At 39.4% G+C, this 17,850-nt stretch overlaps 1 protein-coding gene across 1 annotated transcript in view; it reads left to right on the top strand.

Annotated features, from left to right (window-relative positions):
• Positions 1-1,723: 1,723 nt before the first annotated feature.
• Positions 1,724-17,850, top strand: part of si:dkey-151g10.3 (serine/threonine-protein kinase WNK3) — a 34,294-nt gene continuing 18,167 nt past the window's right edge. The window contains exons 1-2 of the mRNA XM_037684487.1: positions 1,724-2,185; positions 9,538-10,711. Coding sequence (XP_037540415.1) covers positions 9,992-10,711 — 720 coding nt within the window. The 5' untranslated portion in view covers positions 1,724-2,185; positions 9,538-9,991. The remainder of the gene's footprint in view (positions 2,186-9,537; positions 10,712-17,850) is intronic.

Here is a 17,850-nt window from a genome sequence, read left to right as displayed (position 1 = left end):
TCAGAGATAAAAAAAAAAAACAAGAAGGCTATTGTAGCACACTGTCAGAGGTCTGTCAGGTGTCACCATGGCAAGATCTGTACAATCTATTGTATTTCTGTCAAGAGGGTGGGGGTCATACTGTCACCGTCATCATCGACCAGGGTAAGGGTGTCCACAGTACCAAATGACCGACATCAAAGTTGAGTAAAAAAAAAATGCCAACCTCATTCCACTGACAGACAAAAACAAATTGGTGTCCACAGGCCAATAGCAGTCAATTTGGTTGTCAACATGAATGTATTTGAGAATGAGAACCACTGCTCTACCACCGATAAACCTCAAACTCTATGAACGCTGTAACCATTCTATGGATGGGTGCTGTAAATGCGGAGGGCACATACAGGATACAGCTCAGTGCAGTATCTATACTTTCTACTACACTATGTTTCTAGAATTTGTTGTGTTACAAGTTACATTCACATTGCAGTTTTTTGATTTGTTCGTTAGTTTGAAAGTAACCAATGGCGAGAGGGGAGTTGGTCCATTGAATCACTGCAAAATGGGCAGGTAACCATCCAGACTGGACTCAAAAAACGTTGAAAACCAACTTCTTTTGAACTTGAACAAGAAATTCTTGCTGCAATATTAAAATGTGTCGGTTCACGATGTTAGGACAGGAGACAAGAGATGTCTCCAAATGGCTCGACGCTCAGGTCCAAGTTTTAAAAATGGTGTCAGGAAGTTAAACTATTGTTCATATTGACCCATTACAAGGTCGACTAGACAGTATTTTAACTAGAGTTGATGACAAACTGGAGTTGAAATGATCAGTGCTTGTTCCTTTCTTAGGTCTAATGCTCCTTTTGTTCAGGCAGACAACTTTTACTTAAATATGTTTACTGCAGTTAAAATGACACATTGGTTTTGCTTTGTGTTAAATAAAAACTTTCAAAGGTATAATCATTCCTCTTTCTTATTTTGCTTAATGAAATTTAACTCTGCACGTCATCCTTGAAATTCTGACGCACAGAATCACAAGTCCAAGTGTGAACTGTGTCACAGAGTAAACACAATAAAAGCATGTATTATCTGCAGCATTGTTCATTAAAATGACACAACACTATTAATGTATTACAGAAAATATATATACGGCAGGCATACCTTATGATATTGTATAGATATTGCATCAACAAGTAATGGTACTTTTAATACTTTAAGTATTTTTAAAAGCAAGTACTTATTTACTTTTACTTAAGTAAAAACATTGATGTGGTACTTCTACTTTTACTAGAGTACATTTTTGTCAGTGTTTATTTGTACTTTTACTTAAGTACAGTGTTTGAGTACTTTCTCCACCACTGGTCAAATCAGCTTCATCTCACTGCACCGCCCCGGCGAAATGCAGCTAATTTGACCATTAAAATGAATTTATTAAGTAATAGTTAAACTGAGACACACCTTTGCTATAATTTCGAGCAAACAAATATCTGCGATCGATTTGTCAGGTTGCTGTGAAGAGCAGCCAATCAGGCGTCAAAGTCTGCTCTCGAGACGCCCTAGTCCCGCCCACTGGGTTTGACGAGTGAGACTGACAGCACTGACACACTAACTTGTGCCACACTACCCCCTAGTGGCCATGCGTGCTAACTGACGTTGTTTTACGTCCTCGAGATGATGACGAGCTGAACTGTCAGGCAGCGCGCGCGCTGCCAGTACGCACGCGAACCTGCGGTTAGAGTCGCCTGTTGTAAATGGTGTACATAAGTTGCTGATATTTTCGGGAATCCCATGAATGGCCGACGGCACAACTCGGAGCCTACCGAGCGAGCAGCGAGTGGGGAGAAGCGGAAACCAACGACGAGCGTCGTCCGAGCTGGAAGCACCTGCCCGGCTGTCTGTCTCACAACAAGCCGAGGCTCGACGACTCGGATGGGGGTTTGAGAGCCGCTAACACCGCGGACAGACTACAATAGAAAAGAAGCAGACGAACCCGCGCTCTTATTTTAATTTTTTTTAAGAATGCTATCGTTTTATAACGTGTCTGAATCGTTTCAGATCAAAGGGTCGGAATCGGGGGGAAATAATCGTAACACTTGTAAATAAGCAGCAAGAAAAAAGAAAACAATATAATTTACAGCATGCTCAGCTGTTGTCACATAAAATCATCGCGGGACTGACGAGGCACGACCTTCATTACATATGGGTGAGTGTTTTTGTTATTTTCCATTACAACGTGAAGTAACAATTTGTGAAACGATAGCTCGGCATTTCATTGTGTTGCGTTTGTGTGGGAATTCCGAGTGCTCTCTTCAGCTATCTTGTATTTACTAATTATTCTGAACATATGCAGAGCTAACACTGACGTGCTGGTGGGGGGGCTGGGGGTGAGTCAGGCCCTCAGATACCAAGAGTTAGCCCATCACTGATGTGAACTTGCTCATACATCAGGGGGTACATGAGGTCTGTGGATTGGGATGCTGTCGGTTGCCCCCCCCCCCCCCCCCCCCCCTCACGGTGAGGTGTTTGCCTCCTGCACTGTGTTCCTACAGTCAGTCATAGCCAATGGCTGTGCTTGCTGCCTGCCTATCTACTGTGCAGGTTGTAACTTGTAACCTAGAAACAGCCATCCATCCATTAGCTTTTACCCACTTCTTCCTTTTCTGGTTGCGTGGGTCGCTGGTGTTATGTCCAGCCATCACTATGTGGGAGGCGGGGGGACACCCTGGACAGGTCTCCAGTCCATCACAGGGCCACATGGAGACAAATGAGACAAACCACTCACTCTCTCGCTCACACCTAGGGACAATTTAGAGTTACCAATCAGCCTAACATATATGCCTTGAATCGTCATCCAAGGGGGAATTTCACAATACTTGCCCTTAATCACCACTTATAACGTTTTTATGTACACAATTTATTTATGATCAACAAGGAACTAAGTAACAGCTGTGTTAATGAGCAGATGAGCTCAGAGTTTTGACCTTTTATGATTGTGCATGCTCGATGTCAGTATTTTGCGATGCATTGTGGTCTAGATGGGTTCATGTTTGCTTTTGGCTCTTTAACATCTAATCAAATATTATTTGTTGCTTGTGTAAATCTGTTATTATCACAAGATTTGACCATTATATGACAACAACAAAAATGATTACAAATTATTCTCAAGCTTTGCATTTATTGGTATCAAGGGTTGGTGTGGATCCACATTTACCAGTAGTCTTCCCAGTGTTCATATCTACCTGTACCTGCAGTCATTCTAACACCCAGCAGCATTGCACATTGAAGACATTTAGGTCAAGGTTTCTTTATCGTCGCTCTCATCACGTGGTACATGTGATGGAACTAAATTGTGTATAATATTTAGCGATCACAACTTAAAATACCAGCAAATCTAATTTATAAATCCATTGTGTATGTAAGTCAATTAAAAGCAGGTGTACACGACCGAAAGAATAGAAATGAACACTGGACTTGAATACCGGAAATAGTTATGACTATTTGGGCACATGGTGCTTGAGTTTACACATGCACATTAGTAAAAAGGTCCATACAGGAGTACTTGGAAACACAAAAAGATAACTGCCTTACTAAACTGCAACAAAAAACATGCTCAACATTTGCAAAATAGCTGACGAAGCACTGGCCAAATTTTAATAAAGCTTACACAAAGTAACCGCTAGATGTACTTTTGGAGCCTGATTCAAGATGGTCGCCACAGCTAAACAGCAGCCAACATAACTGATTAAAACTCAGTTTTATCAATTCTGAGCTCAAATTTGGTGTGGTAGTAGCAGAGAGTCATCTTCAGTGCTTACTCTCAGCATCAATCAAAGGCGGCAGACGATGCAATTTCTTTTTCTAGAAATGTTTGGCCTTTATTTTCTATATTTATAAGCTCGAGTACTTTTTTTATTCAACTTCTCTAAAAGTTTGTACTCCAAACTGCCAAACACTTCTGTGTTTTTAATCATGCAAACAAATTGAGAACTACAAGGGGCTCAGTTATAAAGGTATTAATCCACATCTGTAATGTGAAAACCTTATCGTTGGCTGATTAGGAGATTGTTCTCTCACCTGGGGAGGAATTCTTTAGAACTGGATGGTTGTGCCCACAGAGAGGGGATGAAAGTGAACTAAAACTAGGGCTTGGACAAAACACAAGCAGTATTCTGTCTCAGTGAACAGTACAGTGTTTGTGCTGCTACCTACACTCCAGTCTCACATGCTTGACCTGGATTGGACAAAAGTCCTTGTTGTGTTTTGAGCCCTTGTTGTCTCTAATCGGAAGATAACGCATCGTTGTGTGCGTTTAGTCAAGTAGCCGGCGTTTGATACTTTTCTTTCTGGCTCTAAAAGCATCAAACATGGGAGCAACATGTGCCCAACTAATTTTTGTCTCTGAGGAAAAGAAAATGGTGAGTTTAGTTTTAGTTATGTCTTATTTTTTAGTTCATGCTGATCTAAAACTGCATCAAACACTGAACTTTTTGAGGTATGAATCCACCACTTACAGTAAGTGATTCATCATACGTGTTTAACATGGCCACAGAGCAAAACTAGTTTTCCTTTTAAAATGTGATCAGCAGCTGAGCTGCAGGGACATTCAACCATCAGTAAAGTTGCTTCTTGACGTGAAGCCCATTTGAATTTTGTCCAGCAGCTCTCAGACCTTATGTTACCTTTGTCTCCCCACATTATTCAGCCTCTGTAAATCTCTGTGGGACTAATGCTGGATTGAAGAAAGACTGCATAAATTTGAGTGCTGCATTAATCATGCATGGAAAAGTTGGACTTGCAGGCAAGTTTGAATTTGCTTTTGAAACAATCTATACTCCAAGGATGGATGAGTAATAACTCCCTCAGTCATCTAAAGTCAACCAGGGGTTTTCTTTTTTTAACTCTCAGTTTCCAAACTATTGTGTATGAAATATAACGCTTCCTGGTGCAGTTTCACCAAGCTCATTAAGTCTGTTGATCAGCTCAGGGATTATGCAAAATGCTGCATCTGGGAGTTGATGAAGGATAAGACTTGACCAGTAATTACAGCTGAAAAGAACATTCAGGGACAAAGGTTGCAACTTTGCATCTGCTCTTCGAGTTGAAATCATTTTATTTAGATTTAAATGAAAAAAAAATCTAAATATACCTAATTAACTAAATGTGTGCACATTATTATTTAGCTTTAAAAGATATTAAATATATCAAATATTTTGTCAATGGTTTGAACTTCAAGGTCGAAAGTTGTCAAAAATTGTATCGAAATGTCCTAAAAGCAGCGTGCGCAACAGAAACATTGTCTCTTTCTTCTTCTGTCTCCTTTGTGTGTCTTTCACACACACAGAGAAATTAAACTGTATTGGTTATTTACAGGGTGCCCAACAACTCTGTAAATCAGAGAAAACATGGAAAATTACTTTCATATTTTCCAAATAGAGAAAACTCATGGAATTTGAGAAAAACATGAAAAATCAGTGAAAACTCAGGAAATCTGAAAACTGATCTGTTGGTTTAAAAGATGACTTTCTGAGATTTTAACGTGTAAATGGGTCCATGTTCTGCTACAGTGATATACATGTGTCATTACTGATTGGCTATGGTAACTTTTTATTATCTGAAGGTATGCAATATAATTCTAGAACAACACTATAAATAAGAAACTGTTCTTAATGACCCAACTGTTATGTGTATGTGTAAAACGGTGAAAACCGAATTACTCACTGTAAAATGTTAATTTTTCAAAGTTAATTTGGTTTGTTTTTATTCTACAAGAGAAGTTTTCATACATAAAATCTTTACATCAGTCTCCTTTCTCAAAGTGACTGAACCCATTTAGGTTCCTGACACAGGACATGCCAAAGAAACTACTTTTATGCTCATGTAATCACTTGGGCTCTATATTAGTCTACTACACAATTCTAGTGTGCTCTCATAACTGTCGCTCTTTTTGGTCAAGCAGAAATGTATCCATAGATGCTATTTATGCATAGATGTGGACACAGAGTCCCCTGTCTCTCTCCCTTTGTCAAACGGGCAAATTTATCTGATCTGCTCGATAAAATGAAGTAACTGTGCAACAGGATTAAAGTGTTTTGTTGCATTTAAATGTGTACAATCTGCAACTTGTGGAACATTTCCTCGTGAGCTTTCAAGTTTATATTTTTATTTTTTATGTGGTGATTTCTTGAAGGCTTCAGACTGTGAGAATATTTGTGTGTGTGTGTGTGTGTGTGTGTGAAAATAAAAGGTGTCGTCAGTGGATTTTCATGCCTAAACAATCAATCTTATTTTTGGCATTGATAGAGCATGAAATGTCTCAATAATTATTGCAGCACATTTCAAAGGTTATTAAGCAGCTGCAGGTGTTCTAACAGCGGCCTAGAAGTCTGGAGGACAGACACACTGCAACACGTCTAATGCTCACTTCTCTTGTGCTCACACACTGGTGCAGAAATCAGGCAAGAATGATTTGGTCATGAAATTTGTTGTGTGCTAGCATCGTTTTTCTCTCCCGGTGAAATGCCACAGTTTCAACTGCAGTATTGGTCTTATTATTGTCAACTTTAGTTTATCACATTTACCCGCATGAGCAGTTGCTCGGTCATTTGGCTGGTGTCAGGAAATTCCTCTCGGCATTCTTTCATTGAAAAGGGACATGTGCTTTGGGTGACAGTTTGCTTTTGATGTGTGTGTTTTTGTCTGTGTATAAAAGACGGAGTGTAAAACAACAAAAATCTCTTGTGACTAGCTGATGTGCGTTGAATATTTGCATGTGTGTTTGTAAGAGAGACTGGGAGAGTGTGAGAGATTGCGATGCAGTTGAATGTGCTTGATGTACTGTGATAACTCTGTCCGGTATGTGGCTTTCATGGGAACTCCTTACCCTGGGGACTTGAGCAAAAAAGCTCCTGTTTAAAGGGCAACTTCCCTCTTTTTATTGCTTGTTGTTTTTTCCCCTTCTTGTTCATCACATCCTGTTAGGCGTCACCTTTTTAAGCCTCACGTTGCCATAACTTAAGCTATTTACTTTAGTTTTAGGCTACGCTATTTGACACCTGTCAAAGTGCAGCCAAAATGTTATCTTCATTTCTGTTAAAGTTATTAAGTTGTTCTGCAGACTACTTAACACTGTTTAACGTTCATATCTTACAGCACATGTCTTGTGAATGTTGCTGAACTGGATTCTTTTTTTTGTTTGTTTTTTGCTTTAAAGAGTCTAGCAGTTGGTCTCTCAGCAGCATCTTTTGTTTTAATCCAACTGACAGCCATACTGGCATTGTATGTCAGATGATTTTACGTTGAATTCAGAGACACAGTAGGCTTGATTTAAATTTTGTATAAACGGACTGTACTTATATAACGCCTTTCTATCTTATCAAGACACTCGAAGCGCTTTACACTACAATCTGTGTCCTCGTTTACCCATTCATTCATCACTCTACTAGATCTGTACAAAGCTAATTGAACAAATCATTCTAAAGAGACTAATCAGTGCTTTTAGATCACATTCATACACCAATGGGACACACATCGGAGGCAATGAGGGGTTCAGTGTCTTGCCCAGGGACACTTCAGCATGTGACTGCTGGTGGATTTGAACCCCCAACTCTTGCATTGGAGGATGACTGCTCTAACCACTCGGCCACAGCCGCTCTTATTTTATAAGAAATAAAATAAATTTCTAATTGTGGAAATTAACTTTGTTTTCACTGCAAGTAACTATCTGGACTCGCTTCTGTCACATTTCAAGAACCCACATTTACTGTACAAGATGGTTCTTGTGGATGTCTTCAGAGCTTAGTGGATTGTACCCTAGATTCAGGGTACCCAGTGTTTGTAAGTATATAAGTGGCTAATATGCTGGTGAAGATTCTCAGTCATCCAGGACATGATGAATTCAAAAAGCGTTCAATACAAAAACAACTGGACTTTATTAGTAACAGAAGACGTTTCGCTCCTCATCCGAGGAGCTTTCTCAATTCAAAGAGCAGAGAGTGAGAGATTCAGGTTATAAGGCTGAGTGAGATAAAACACACACACACACATAAGACACACACACACACACACACACACACACACATATATGTAGATTGGCAGTTCACACCTAAAACCTAAAACAGTAGGTCTTTGTTCCTCTAATTTTTTGTATTGAACGCTTTTTGAATAAGTGGCTAATGTGTTGTCATCATTGTATGTTCCCATACAATGACAAAATTGGTTCTCTGCATTTAACCCATCACACATGAGATACACCCAGGTGGAGCAGTGGGCAGCTATGTAAGTGCCCAGGGAGCAATTGGGGATTGGGTGTCTTGCTCAGGAACACCGCGATGTGGGCATGGCGGGAAGTCGAGCCACGACTTTCTGGTCCCAGGTCGGCTGCTCTGTCTCTAAACCATCTTGGCCCCTATAGGCCTCATCCTATTTGTGACAGGGATGTTCTAGAAAAGTTTTCATAGGGAACCCTAGAAATTTTCACCTGCTGAGCTGCAAACTAAAAAGGGTCAGGTTGTAAATTAACACGCAAAGCGAGTTGTTAACGCTGATCTGGACCTTGCATAATTGTTTTCATTTACTTCTTTCCTACAACTGCATGGATGCCTTTCTTCTGTGCAGCACCTGTTGTCAGTTTGCAGTTAGCTTGCTTCTTGTAAATTCAAAATGGTGACTCTGCACTTTATTAGATCTGTAACTTGTTGCCTAACTCTGTTTCTAAGAAACTGTTGTCAGAGAAACTTTAGGCCAGATGGTATCTTTGTGAAACATTTTTTTTAGCAAAACTGGTTTAAAGGAGCTGCTAAAATATTGTTTGCTGACAGACTGAAAAGAAGATAAAAACCTTTGAGACACATGGCAAAAATGGAAGAGAGTGGAAGTGTGTCACCAGAAAATTGCCCACTAGTCTTCACACACCAATTGCTTGTAAAAACTCAGTGACACTTAGTCTTGAACTTTTGCCCTTCACCATGTTTCAGAGTTGAACCATTATTGAACTGATTAATTCTGTTTGGTGACCTTGCTGAAAGTAATCATAATCACAGCTGTTTACATTTATCAGCCGTCCATTGCAGATGTCTTGTATTCACTCCAGTAGAGTTCAACAGTCAGTCTTCCTATGAATTATTCACACTCAACTGGCCCCTAGATCGTCATTTATATTTAATGATTGGGATTGCATTCTCCCTAACTGCAGCTCTCTGTTGACTAAGGGAGTTGTTGAACACAATTTAAGTCACAAGATTGTGATGAGGATGAGCTGGGTGATTGATGAAGCTTGCTCCTTAGATACTCGTTCTGAATTTTTTTTTAAATTTATTTTATCTAACTACAAAGTCTGAGCTTTATTTAATTCACTGTGTTATTAATTACTGATACCTCATGTTTCATAACAAGGAGATAGTTAATAGAAGTATAATATTTCTACTTTCTAATGTTTAAACCTCTATTTGTGGGCATGCCTAAACGTTTCTTCCTTAGAAACCTAGATTGGTCAACATAGAAATAATTGTTTCTCATATCTACCTGACATTAATGCTGTGTTTTCCTTTTGTCTTGCAGATTTACCTGAAGGAATTCACATAACAATTTGAAAAAAAAACCCAAAGCACTTCAACTTTCTGGAAAGATGAGACAAAGCCCTCTGGCTTAGTGTGTTCACTGAGAGACGTGTGGCTTTCTTTGATTTCTTCACCACAAGTCTATTTAGATGAAAATGTAGGAACATTATGATGAGGCAGATGAAGACAAAAGCTGTTCTTCAACAGTCATGCTCTCATCCTCCTACATTATTGTAAGACATCAGTGAAAAGAAAACAGAGTAAGAAGGGTGGATTAGAGGGGACAGAGTTGCCAAAGTAAGGAATCCTTCACCTGACACACTGAAAGTGCAGCTTGGCAAAGAGGTGAGGAGGAGACACACTAAAGAGAGAGAGACGGGGTCTGACGGTGGAACAAAGATTTGGAGGAGGTGGAGGAGGAGGAGGTCTAGGAGGACTGGGAAAGACCATTCCCTATGGCTACTGACCCAGGGGAGCCCACAGGCACCGAGGACTCCTCAGAGAAGCCTGCTGGACAAAAGGAAGAGGCTAAAGAGCGGAAGAACAGGACAGATCAACACAAGGATGGGCCACCTAGCACTCCCTTTGACTCCTCCTCCTCCAAGACTCAACGGGAAAGACAGACACAAGGAGAAGATAGAGGAATTAGAAAAGGGGGAGGAGAGGGAGGAGGAGAAGAAGATGAAATCTTCTATGAGTTTGAGGAGACCCCAGTTTTTGTCTCCAAGCCTGGCTTACCTGGTGACACTGGTCAGAAACCCCTGAAACGGGAGAAGCGCTTCTTCAGAAAGAGTGTGGAGATCTGTGAGATAGATGACGAGGTCGTGATGCCCCCTGAGGCTTCTCACAGTGCCCCCCATCTGGAGCTGCTCTCCACAGAATCAAGCTTTGGCATTGCCCAGCAACAAGCAGCTGCTTCTTTTTGTGCAGCTCTGGGACATGACCCATCTCAGGGTCGTGAAACTGACAAGGATGCTTCTTCATCTGTACCTACCCCGAGCGTAAGGGAAAGGGATCGTGAGCAGGAAGAGGAGGCAGAGATGAAGGCTGTTGCTACCTCTCCTGGAGGAAGGTTCCTCAAGTTTGACATTGAACTTGGCAGAGGAGCCTTCAAGACGGTGTATAAAGGCCTGGACACTGAGACCTGGGTGGAGGTCGCATGGTGTGAACTTCAGGTAAGGCCAAGTAATTTTACTTCACTAGTAATTCAGTTGCACAGCCCACATAAGCAATCACACAAAATAATTAATAAAAACTGATTAAGTAAATGTCACTTTTTATCAACTGTCTAGTACACTGTGACTACTTAAGTACTGCACAATTCTGTGTAAGATATACTAGTATGGAACGAAAGTTTGTAATCTAAAAGAAACCTCTGACTAGAGTGCATTTTGTGATGGTTATTACACATTTATTTGTTACAATAGTAAATATTGCTGTAGGAAATTCTTTATGCACTGATTGTCCAGTGGGAGGAAAACAATGACATGCAATAGAATGAGATTATTGTTCAAGTGACCAGCCATAGTTTAATACGCTCGTGATTAATGCAGAGCATTGTTAATCTGGATGGCTTCAGCAAGAGGTGGGAGATAGACTTGTAGAAGAAAGAACTGCGTTTCTCTTCATCTTAGCCTCACAATAGCGAGCAGTGTGATAGTAAGCTATCTCATTTGACTGTTGGCTTTGTGTGAGCAGCCAGTCATGTGTTTGGTTTGGAGCTGATCCCAAAACAAGAGCTAATCCTTGAGATCAGACTCTGTCTATTGGACTAACCAGCAGCAGACAGGCCCCTGCATACTACAACACCTAGAGAACGGACTTGTATGTCATTAATATTGATTTGATGCATTGGCATCTCTATTTTTGATTTAGAATTGCTCAGCTTGCAAATGTGGGATGATTTACTTTTGATAAAATAACATTTTTCTTAGATCTTCATTAACTTCTTGACCTTGGCTGATAAAAAAGAAAACAAATTTGAGCTGATGGAACATTTGTTGACATTTAAAAGACAAGGAATAAACGACACCCATACATTAGTAACATCCAGTTCTGTTCTGTCTGCAGCAAGCCAGAGCATGTTCTTAAGGTGTGTGTATGTGTGTGTATATATTTATTTATTTGTTTATTTATTTATTTTTACTAATTGATTATTATAATCGAGAGGAGCCAGTTGAGGTGGTTCGGGCATCTGGTAAGGATAATGTCTTGGGCGCCTCTCTAGGGAGGTGCTTCGGGCATGTCTGACTGGGAGGAGAACCCGGGGAAGACCCAGGACACACTGGAGAGATGTCTCTCGGTTGGCCTGGGAATGCCTTGGGGTCCCCCCAGAAGAGCTAGTAGAGGTAGCTGTGGAAAGGGATGTCTGGGCCTCCCTGCTCAAGCTGCTGTCCCCGCGACCCGACTTCGGAAAAAGCAAAGATAATGGATATATTCACTTCACCACTTGCTCTTGCCAAGATCAGATGCTTTCGCCCTCCCTCTCTGCTTTGCTTTGCTGCTCTGTCTGTTTGTGAAACTGCTTGTGAGACTCTCTTGCATTTCTTCTGAACCATAATTATGGACTTTTTGATCAGTTGGTCCCTCAACTCAATTTACAACATTTCTTCGAAGAGAAGACAGGCTTTAGGCGAGCCGATTTGCCCTGTTGGCACGCAGCTGGATATCTCATCGACTTGGAAGACTTGATGATGTGTCTATCTCTGCTGCCATTTGTGGATTTTAAGGACACATATTTAATTGGATTTTCGATAACTGGTTCCTGCTTTTTGGATTGGGCTGGTTGCTGGTTTTATCAATCGATCAAGGAAGTCGTCGGCAGCAAATGTGGACCCAATCACGCTGCTTGCCTTTATGATGGCTTGGTTCGTGTCTCGAGTACCCAGACTCAAATGCTTTGGGCAGAATGGATCAGATTTACTCAGTCACGTTCCATCGGTGTGGCCATGTATTTTGGACATTTCCGAACCGAGTGGACCAACACGGACTCAAGGTAGATGTCATTAAGTTCTGCCTGTCCCCAAAACAACTGTGTGTTTATCTGAATTTGGCTCCCTTGACTGGCCTTTAAGGTCATCTTATCTGAATTTGCCTGGAGAAAATGTGATCTGACGCTCACCACCTTCCTCCCTGAGGAATTTCCAACTGATAACCAGATGAAACCAGCTGAATAAACTTTGTGTCATCATTTCAGGACTCTTGGATTCTCATAGACGTTATTCTTGGCCATTCCTCGACATACCTGGAGAATGTTTATGGATCTCACCGGAGGACATTGACTGATTATTCCATCCTTATCAGAACTCTTACAGTGACCTCAAGAGCATCTATGAACATGCTCACCGCTCTCGGCTCCCCCCTCTGCAGAATGTTTATGTCACTATGTGCTTGTTTGTGCGAGGTGTTTTTTTTTTTTTTTTTAATATTAAGAGTTTTTTTTTTTTTCTCAGGCAGGAAAAAAAAAGTCTGATAGGAATTTTTTCGCCTCCAACTCCTACATGTGTCCATTTTATCACTTTTTTTGTCTAAACAGGTCTCACTTGTAAATGAGTCTTTTAGGCTCAATGTGATTTATCTGTTTAGATAAAGGTTGAATGAAAAATAGATGGATGGATGACTATTATAAAACTGACTACATAATAAGGGAGCTTAAAAGAGAGTATACATAATTCTTAGGTTAATTGGATTTAAAATTCTAAACCTGTAAAAACTAGAGTGAAAAATGGGTTTTTACAAACAAAGCAACAGCTAAAAAATTGAAACAATAAGTGGATAAAGGTGATGGGGAGACGAGCAAAACAAACAGACTAAAGTGGCACCCCTCCCATGGAGCAATCCTAGAGCTAATGTTAAGTTATCACATGGAGGGAAACACTCAGGTGTGCACATACACAAGCTGCACACTATCACATGTCTATAGATGGATCCAGTGCCCATTCAGTGCAACATTCTAGTCTCTTGGGGGCACATGGTCTGTCCTATTTACTCCACCTGACCAAAGCCTGTGTACAGTGTGCAAAGTGGCATTAAAATAGACAAAAAGGTTAAAAATGATTTATTTATGGCAGTAATGTTATTTCTAGACTTGACTTGACTAGAATAATTCTGTCTTTTTCTTCCAGTAAATAAATGCCTTTTTTCTAATCTTTAATAGTACAATATACAACTGCATTCATCTCAGATAATTTATTTTAAATAAAAAAACACCTAGTTGTTAACACTCTTGTATTTTTTTTTAGTTCACTTAGTAACTATTTCCTCCTATGAATCTCTTATAAGAACAGAAAATACTTGTAGCTGTTGTTATAATGTCCTAACACCATGAACATCTATGTTATGATCCCATATTGAAGGCTTCATGCTGCAAATTATTTTAGACTGTCAGACTACAGCCAGGGAGAACTGCATTCCTCTCCACTTTTCCCCATAAGTTTAGGGAAGCAAGGGGATAAGGTGTTCATGTGCAGCTTGAAAAGAGAAGAGAAGGAACCTACTACTCACTAAAGGCATCTTTTTATTTAGATTTACTTGTGAAATTAGACTCTTAAAAGGGCAGTGCTTTTTATTCTGTGTTCTGCTTAATGATTGTGTTTGTGTACATCTGTGTGTGGTCTGTTGTTGCCCGTCTGTCAGGCACACAGTATGTCACTGTATTACTCTTCCTATCACTTTCCCTCTCTTTTTCTCACTTCCCTCCCTCCCCATCTCACTCTATCCCATTTTTTTTGTCTGTTTGAGTGAGCATGCAGCATGATCCAGGGAGTTAATTACAGTGGGTGCCTGTCAGGCTGGAACAAAAACCCTGCACAGACAGCATAACTCGGGCGGCAGAAACCAGACTGGTTTATCCCAGCCATCCCAGACTGGTCCAGCTCAGCTTCGCCCTGCCAGGCTCACATGCCTAGAGCAACGTTCAGGAAGGAAGTTAAATATGAAAAACCAATGGAAATGTGTGGGGGGTTGTTCTCTCTAGTAACAAGGCTGGTATTTGTCTTTATATCTAAAGACAAATACCAACTTCAAACAGTGGCATTCTCTTTTTGTATTCTCCCACTATCTGAAACTTCGGCAGGACCCTTTCTCTATCTCTGTGTGATTTAAACCCTTTGTAATTATAAATTCATCTTTTTAAGGATGAGCAATTATCACTTCTCATTACCAACAACCAACTTTAATTTAGAAACGTTTCCTGTTTAGGATAATTAGTGGATGCTATGAGTATTCCTCAAAAAATGTTATATAAACTAGACTTCTAGTAGCTGAAAAGGACAGTTCTGCTTCAGAATAAAAGTCCAGATGTTTTGTTTTTTAACCTTTTGTTTGGAATTACCATGACCTGGAAGACTGAGAACCTTCGCCTTTATTCTTTTAAAACATGTTTTTTTTTTTTTTCTGATGTCTTTTACTGTGACAAATGAAAAAATTAGGATAATTTGGTTGCTTTTGATGTCGAAAGAGCAATTAAGTTAGACCAAGTAAATCAAACTACATTATTTAGGTGTGACTGACATAAGTACTTTAGATGTAAAGTCAAAGAGACTAAAGCTATAGTGACCAGACTGGAATTAATCTAACTAAACTGGCCAGACATGTTCATGTGGGTCATTGACAATTGACATGTGTCTCTAGTCTGTATCTAGTCCCTGCGGCTGTACACATCCTCCTGCCACAGTCATTATTACCTAACTGGCAACAGGAGAAATTCAATTACCATCTTTTTTTTTTAATACAACAGAAACCACATAACACCCCCCATTAACTGTACAGTCCTATCTGGAATCAATAAACTTGAAACATTTACCAAAAATTGTTATGACGTGGGTATTATTTAGCGTAATTCACTCAATTGCTTTGTGTAGGTTTTATTTTATTGTTGTTGTAATTGGGATTTTGTATTTCTTCCAGTAGGCCATCTTGACTAAATGTCAGTTTTGGCGCTTGTGGCGCTGCTTTGTGTTATTTGACAGTTGTATAAAAAGTGGTTTATTTAGCGTATAGGCTAGCAGCATTTAAAGAGGTTTAGCAAACCTACTGATCACGAGCTTTAATCTGGCGTGCAGGCCGGCCTTTTTGGAGCAATCAATCTTGTTAGTTAGAGCTGTTGTAGCTTACAGTAATGTAATCCCAGCCATCCGCCACCTCAGATTTTAAAACGCTGACACACGTAAATCTATGCTGCATGGCAACGTATTACTGGCAAATTTATTAACGTAGAAATAACTACAAACAGCTACACAAGACTGTCTTCTTTTTTTATTGACAATGCCCTAAATCAACCCTGTTTATCCCACTGTGGCTTTTTCAGAGGAGCATAACCTGAAAATAACCCCTGTGACATTGGACACTTATGCAGTATTTGCCAATGTGGATGTTTTAGGGCCCACGTGCTTTAGTATTCATGACCCTATCCTCTTAACATTTACCAAATGTGCCTTGTAAGCCATATCTAGTCCATTTAGCCCAGTGTTTTATAAGGCTTACAACCTGTAGCTTGACATTACTCTGCTGGGTCTGTTAGGGCTTTATGTGTTTTCTTATTTGCAGTGCTTGTTGTGGAGGCAATACCTAATAACAAAATTACAGGAACTGTTTAAAACAAAAAACACATTTGTCTACAAAACATATCAAACTACAGTCAATAAGGCTTAAATAAGCCTGAAAATAAGTCTAAATAAGAATGTTGTGATGGACTATATTTGCTTTATATTCTAAGTTTTTTGACTTGGTGGACAAAATACTATGAAAAAAAAACAGGTAAAATGCTAAACGTGACTTCTTTTGGCTCGTCCCTTTTCGGGGATGCTACAAAACCTGAGAGAGAATATATGCCCACTTTGCTGTTTAAAACAATGTGGGTGAATTGTGCTTTGTAGTTTTGATGACGGCTGTCTTCTTGCTGTCACATGCACAGTAAACACAACAAATGTAGAGCTGTCTTCTTTGCAGTCCAAGGCGCTGTTGTGTAAATGAGTTTGACACCTGTGGTCTGAGGTATCTCTTTCAACAACTGTGCTTGCAAGTTTCACAAGTTTCATGTACACTCAATGACCTTTTTTTCCCCTTCGTGTGCAAAAACGTATACAATGTTTTCTACATAAAATTTTAGGTTAGAATTAAAGCTATTGTTTAAGAAAATTACTAATATATTACAATTTTGATTAAACGTGACAATGTGAATGTATTGGTAATGCTTTACTACCTTTAAATTTATTTTTGACTTTTTTGACATACCATCAATCTGTTTAAATAAGTCTTGACTAATAAAACTTGAAGGCCTACATATGTTCTAATAACCCTCTCCTATTATTGTTGCATCAAAAATATTTGATCACTTTTTAAAGTTTATTACATTTATATTTACAGAGCCTGCATAGGGGATTTTGAGTTGATTATTTCTTGAATGTTACTGCGTGAAATATCACTTTTAAAGTCGGTAAAGTGGGACACGGTGCTACTTTTTGTTTTTTTGTTTCCTGTCGAGAGACAAAAGGAGAAGTACAAAACTTCAAAGCATTTTTAACAGATAAAAATGTAACAGTGATAATGCCTGCCTTGGCACATTTAACTGCTTGAGTTAAGAAAAGGTTTGTATGTAATACTGATTTTAATATCAATCCTAACAAAATATTATGCCTGTATTTTCTCCACCAATATAATTGCTGTCAGATAGTGACTTCTGTAATAAGCAAAGAAATAAGCTCTTTCAAGCCTAATAATACAAGAGAAGTGCACAGAGCAGTTTCTGGGACCCAAATCTTTGAATGAGAATGTCTAATTGAAATGTTTCTCAATCTGCACTGCTATTAGTCAGCATACATGTTGGACTCACCCCGAGTTCTTAACACTGACTGGATCTCACTAATTTCCTCAGAACCCTTAGTCACAGACAGAAGGTAGAGCTCTTTACAACAAACACTTCTATTTTTTTTTATCCTTGACAGAAAGCTGCCACACAGGCACAGTCACCTTACACTTACCGGCCTCTCATCTTGTTACTTTTAATGTACATTTCAAGTACATTTTTAAAGTACTTATGCTTTTAGTTATCTTAGAAAAATGTGTTATGTCACTTTAACAATTCAGCATGCCAAGAGCTTGACAGCTGAGCAAAATATACCGACTATGGTTGGATTTAGGAATATATCACCTTCTTCATAGTGTTATAGATACCATGAATTCTGTCTTACTTATTAGGATTTATTGCAGTACAGTAATAATAGTTATTTTTAACTTGAGAAATTCATGGCTTTTTACTCTAAATTAGGGCATCAGCTCCATAATTTCCTTTTTTTAAAAATAATTCAGTGTACAC

This window comes from Nematolebias whitei, chromosome 11 (assembly GCF_014905685.2).
Source record: "Nematolebias whitei isolate Nwh7 chromosome 11, NemWhi1, whole genome shotgun sequence".
NCBI lineage: Eukaryota > Metazoa > Chordata > Actinopteri > Cyprinodontiformes > Rivulidae > Nematolebias > Nematolebias whitei.
The sequence above is the reverse complement of the archived record's forward strand: the minus strand, read 5'-3'. Positions and strand labels throughout refer to the sequence as shown.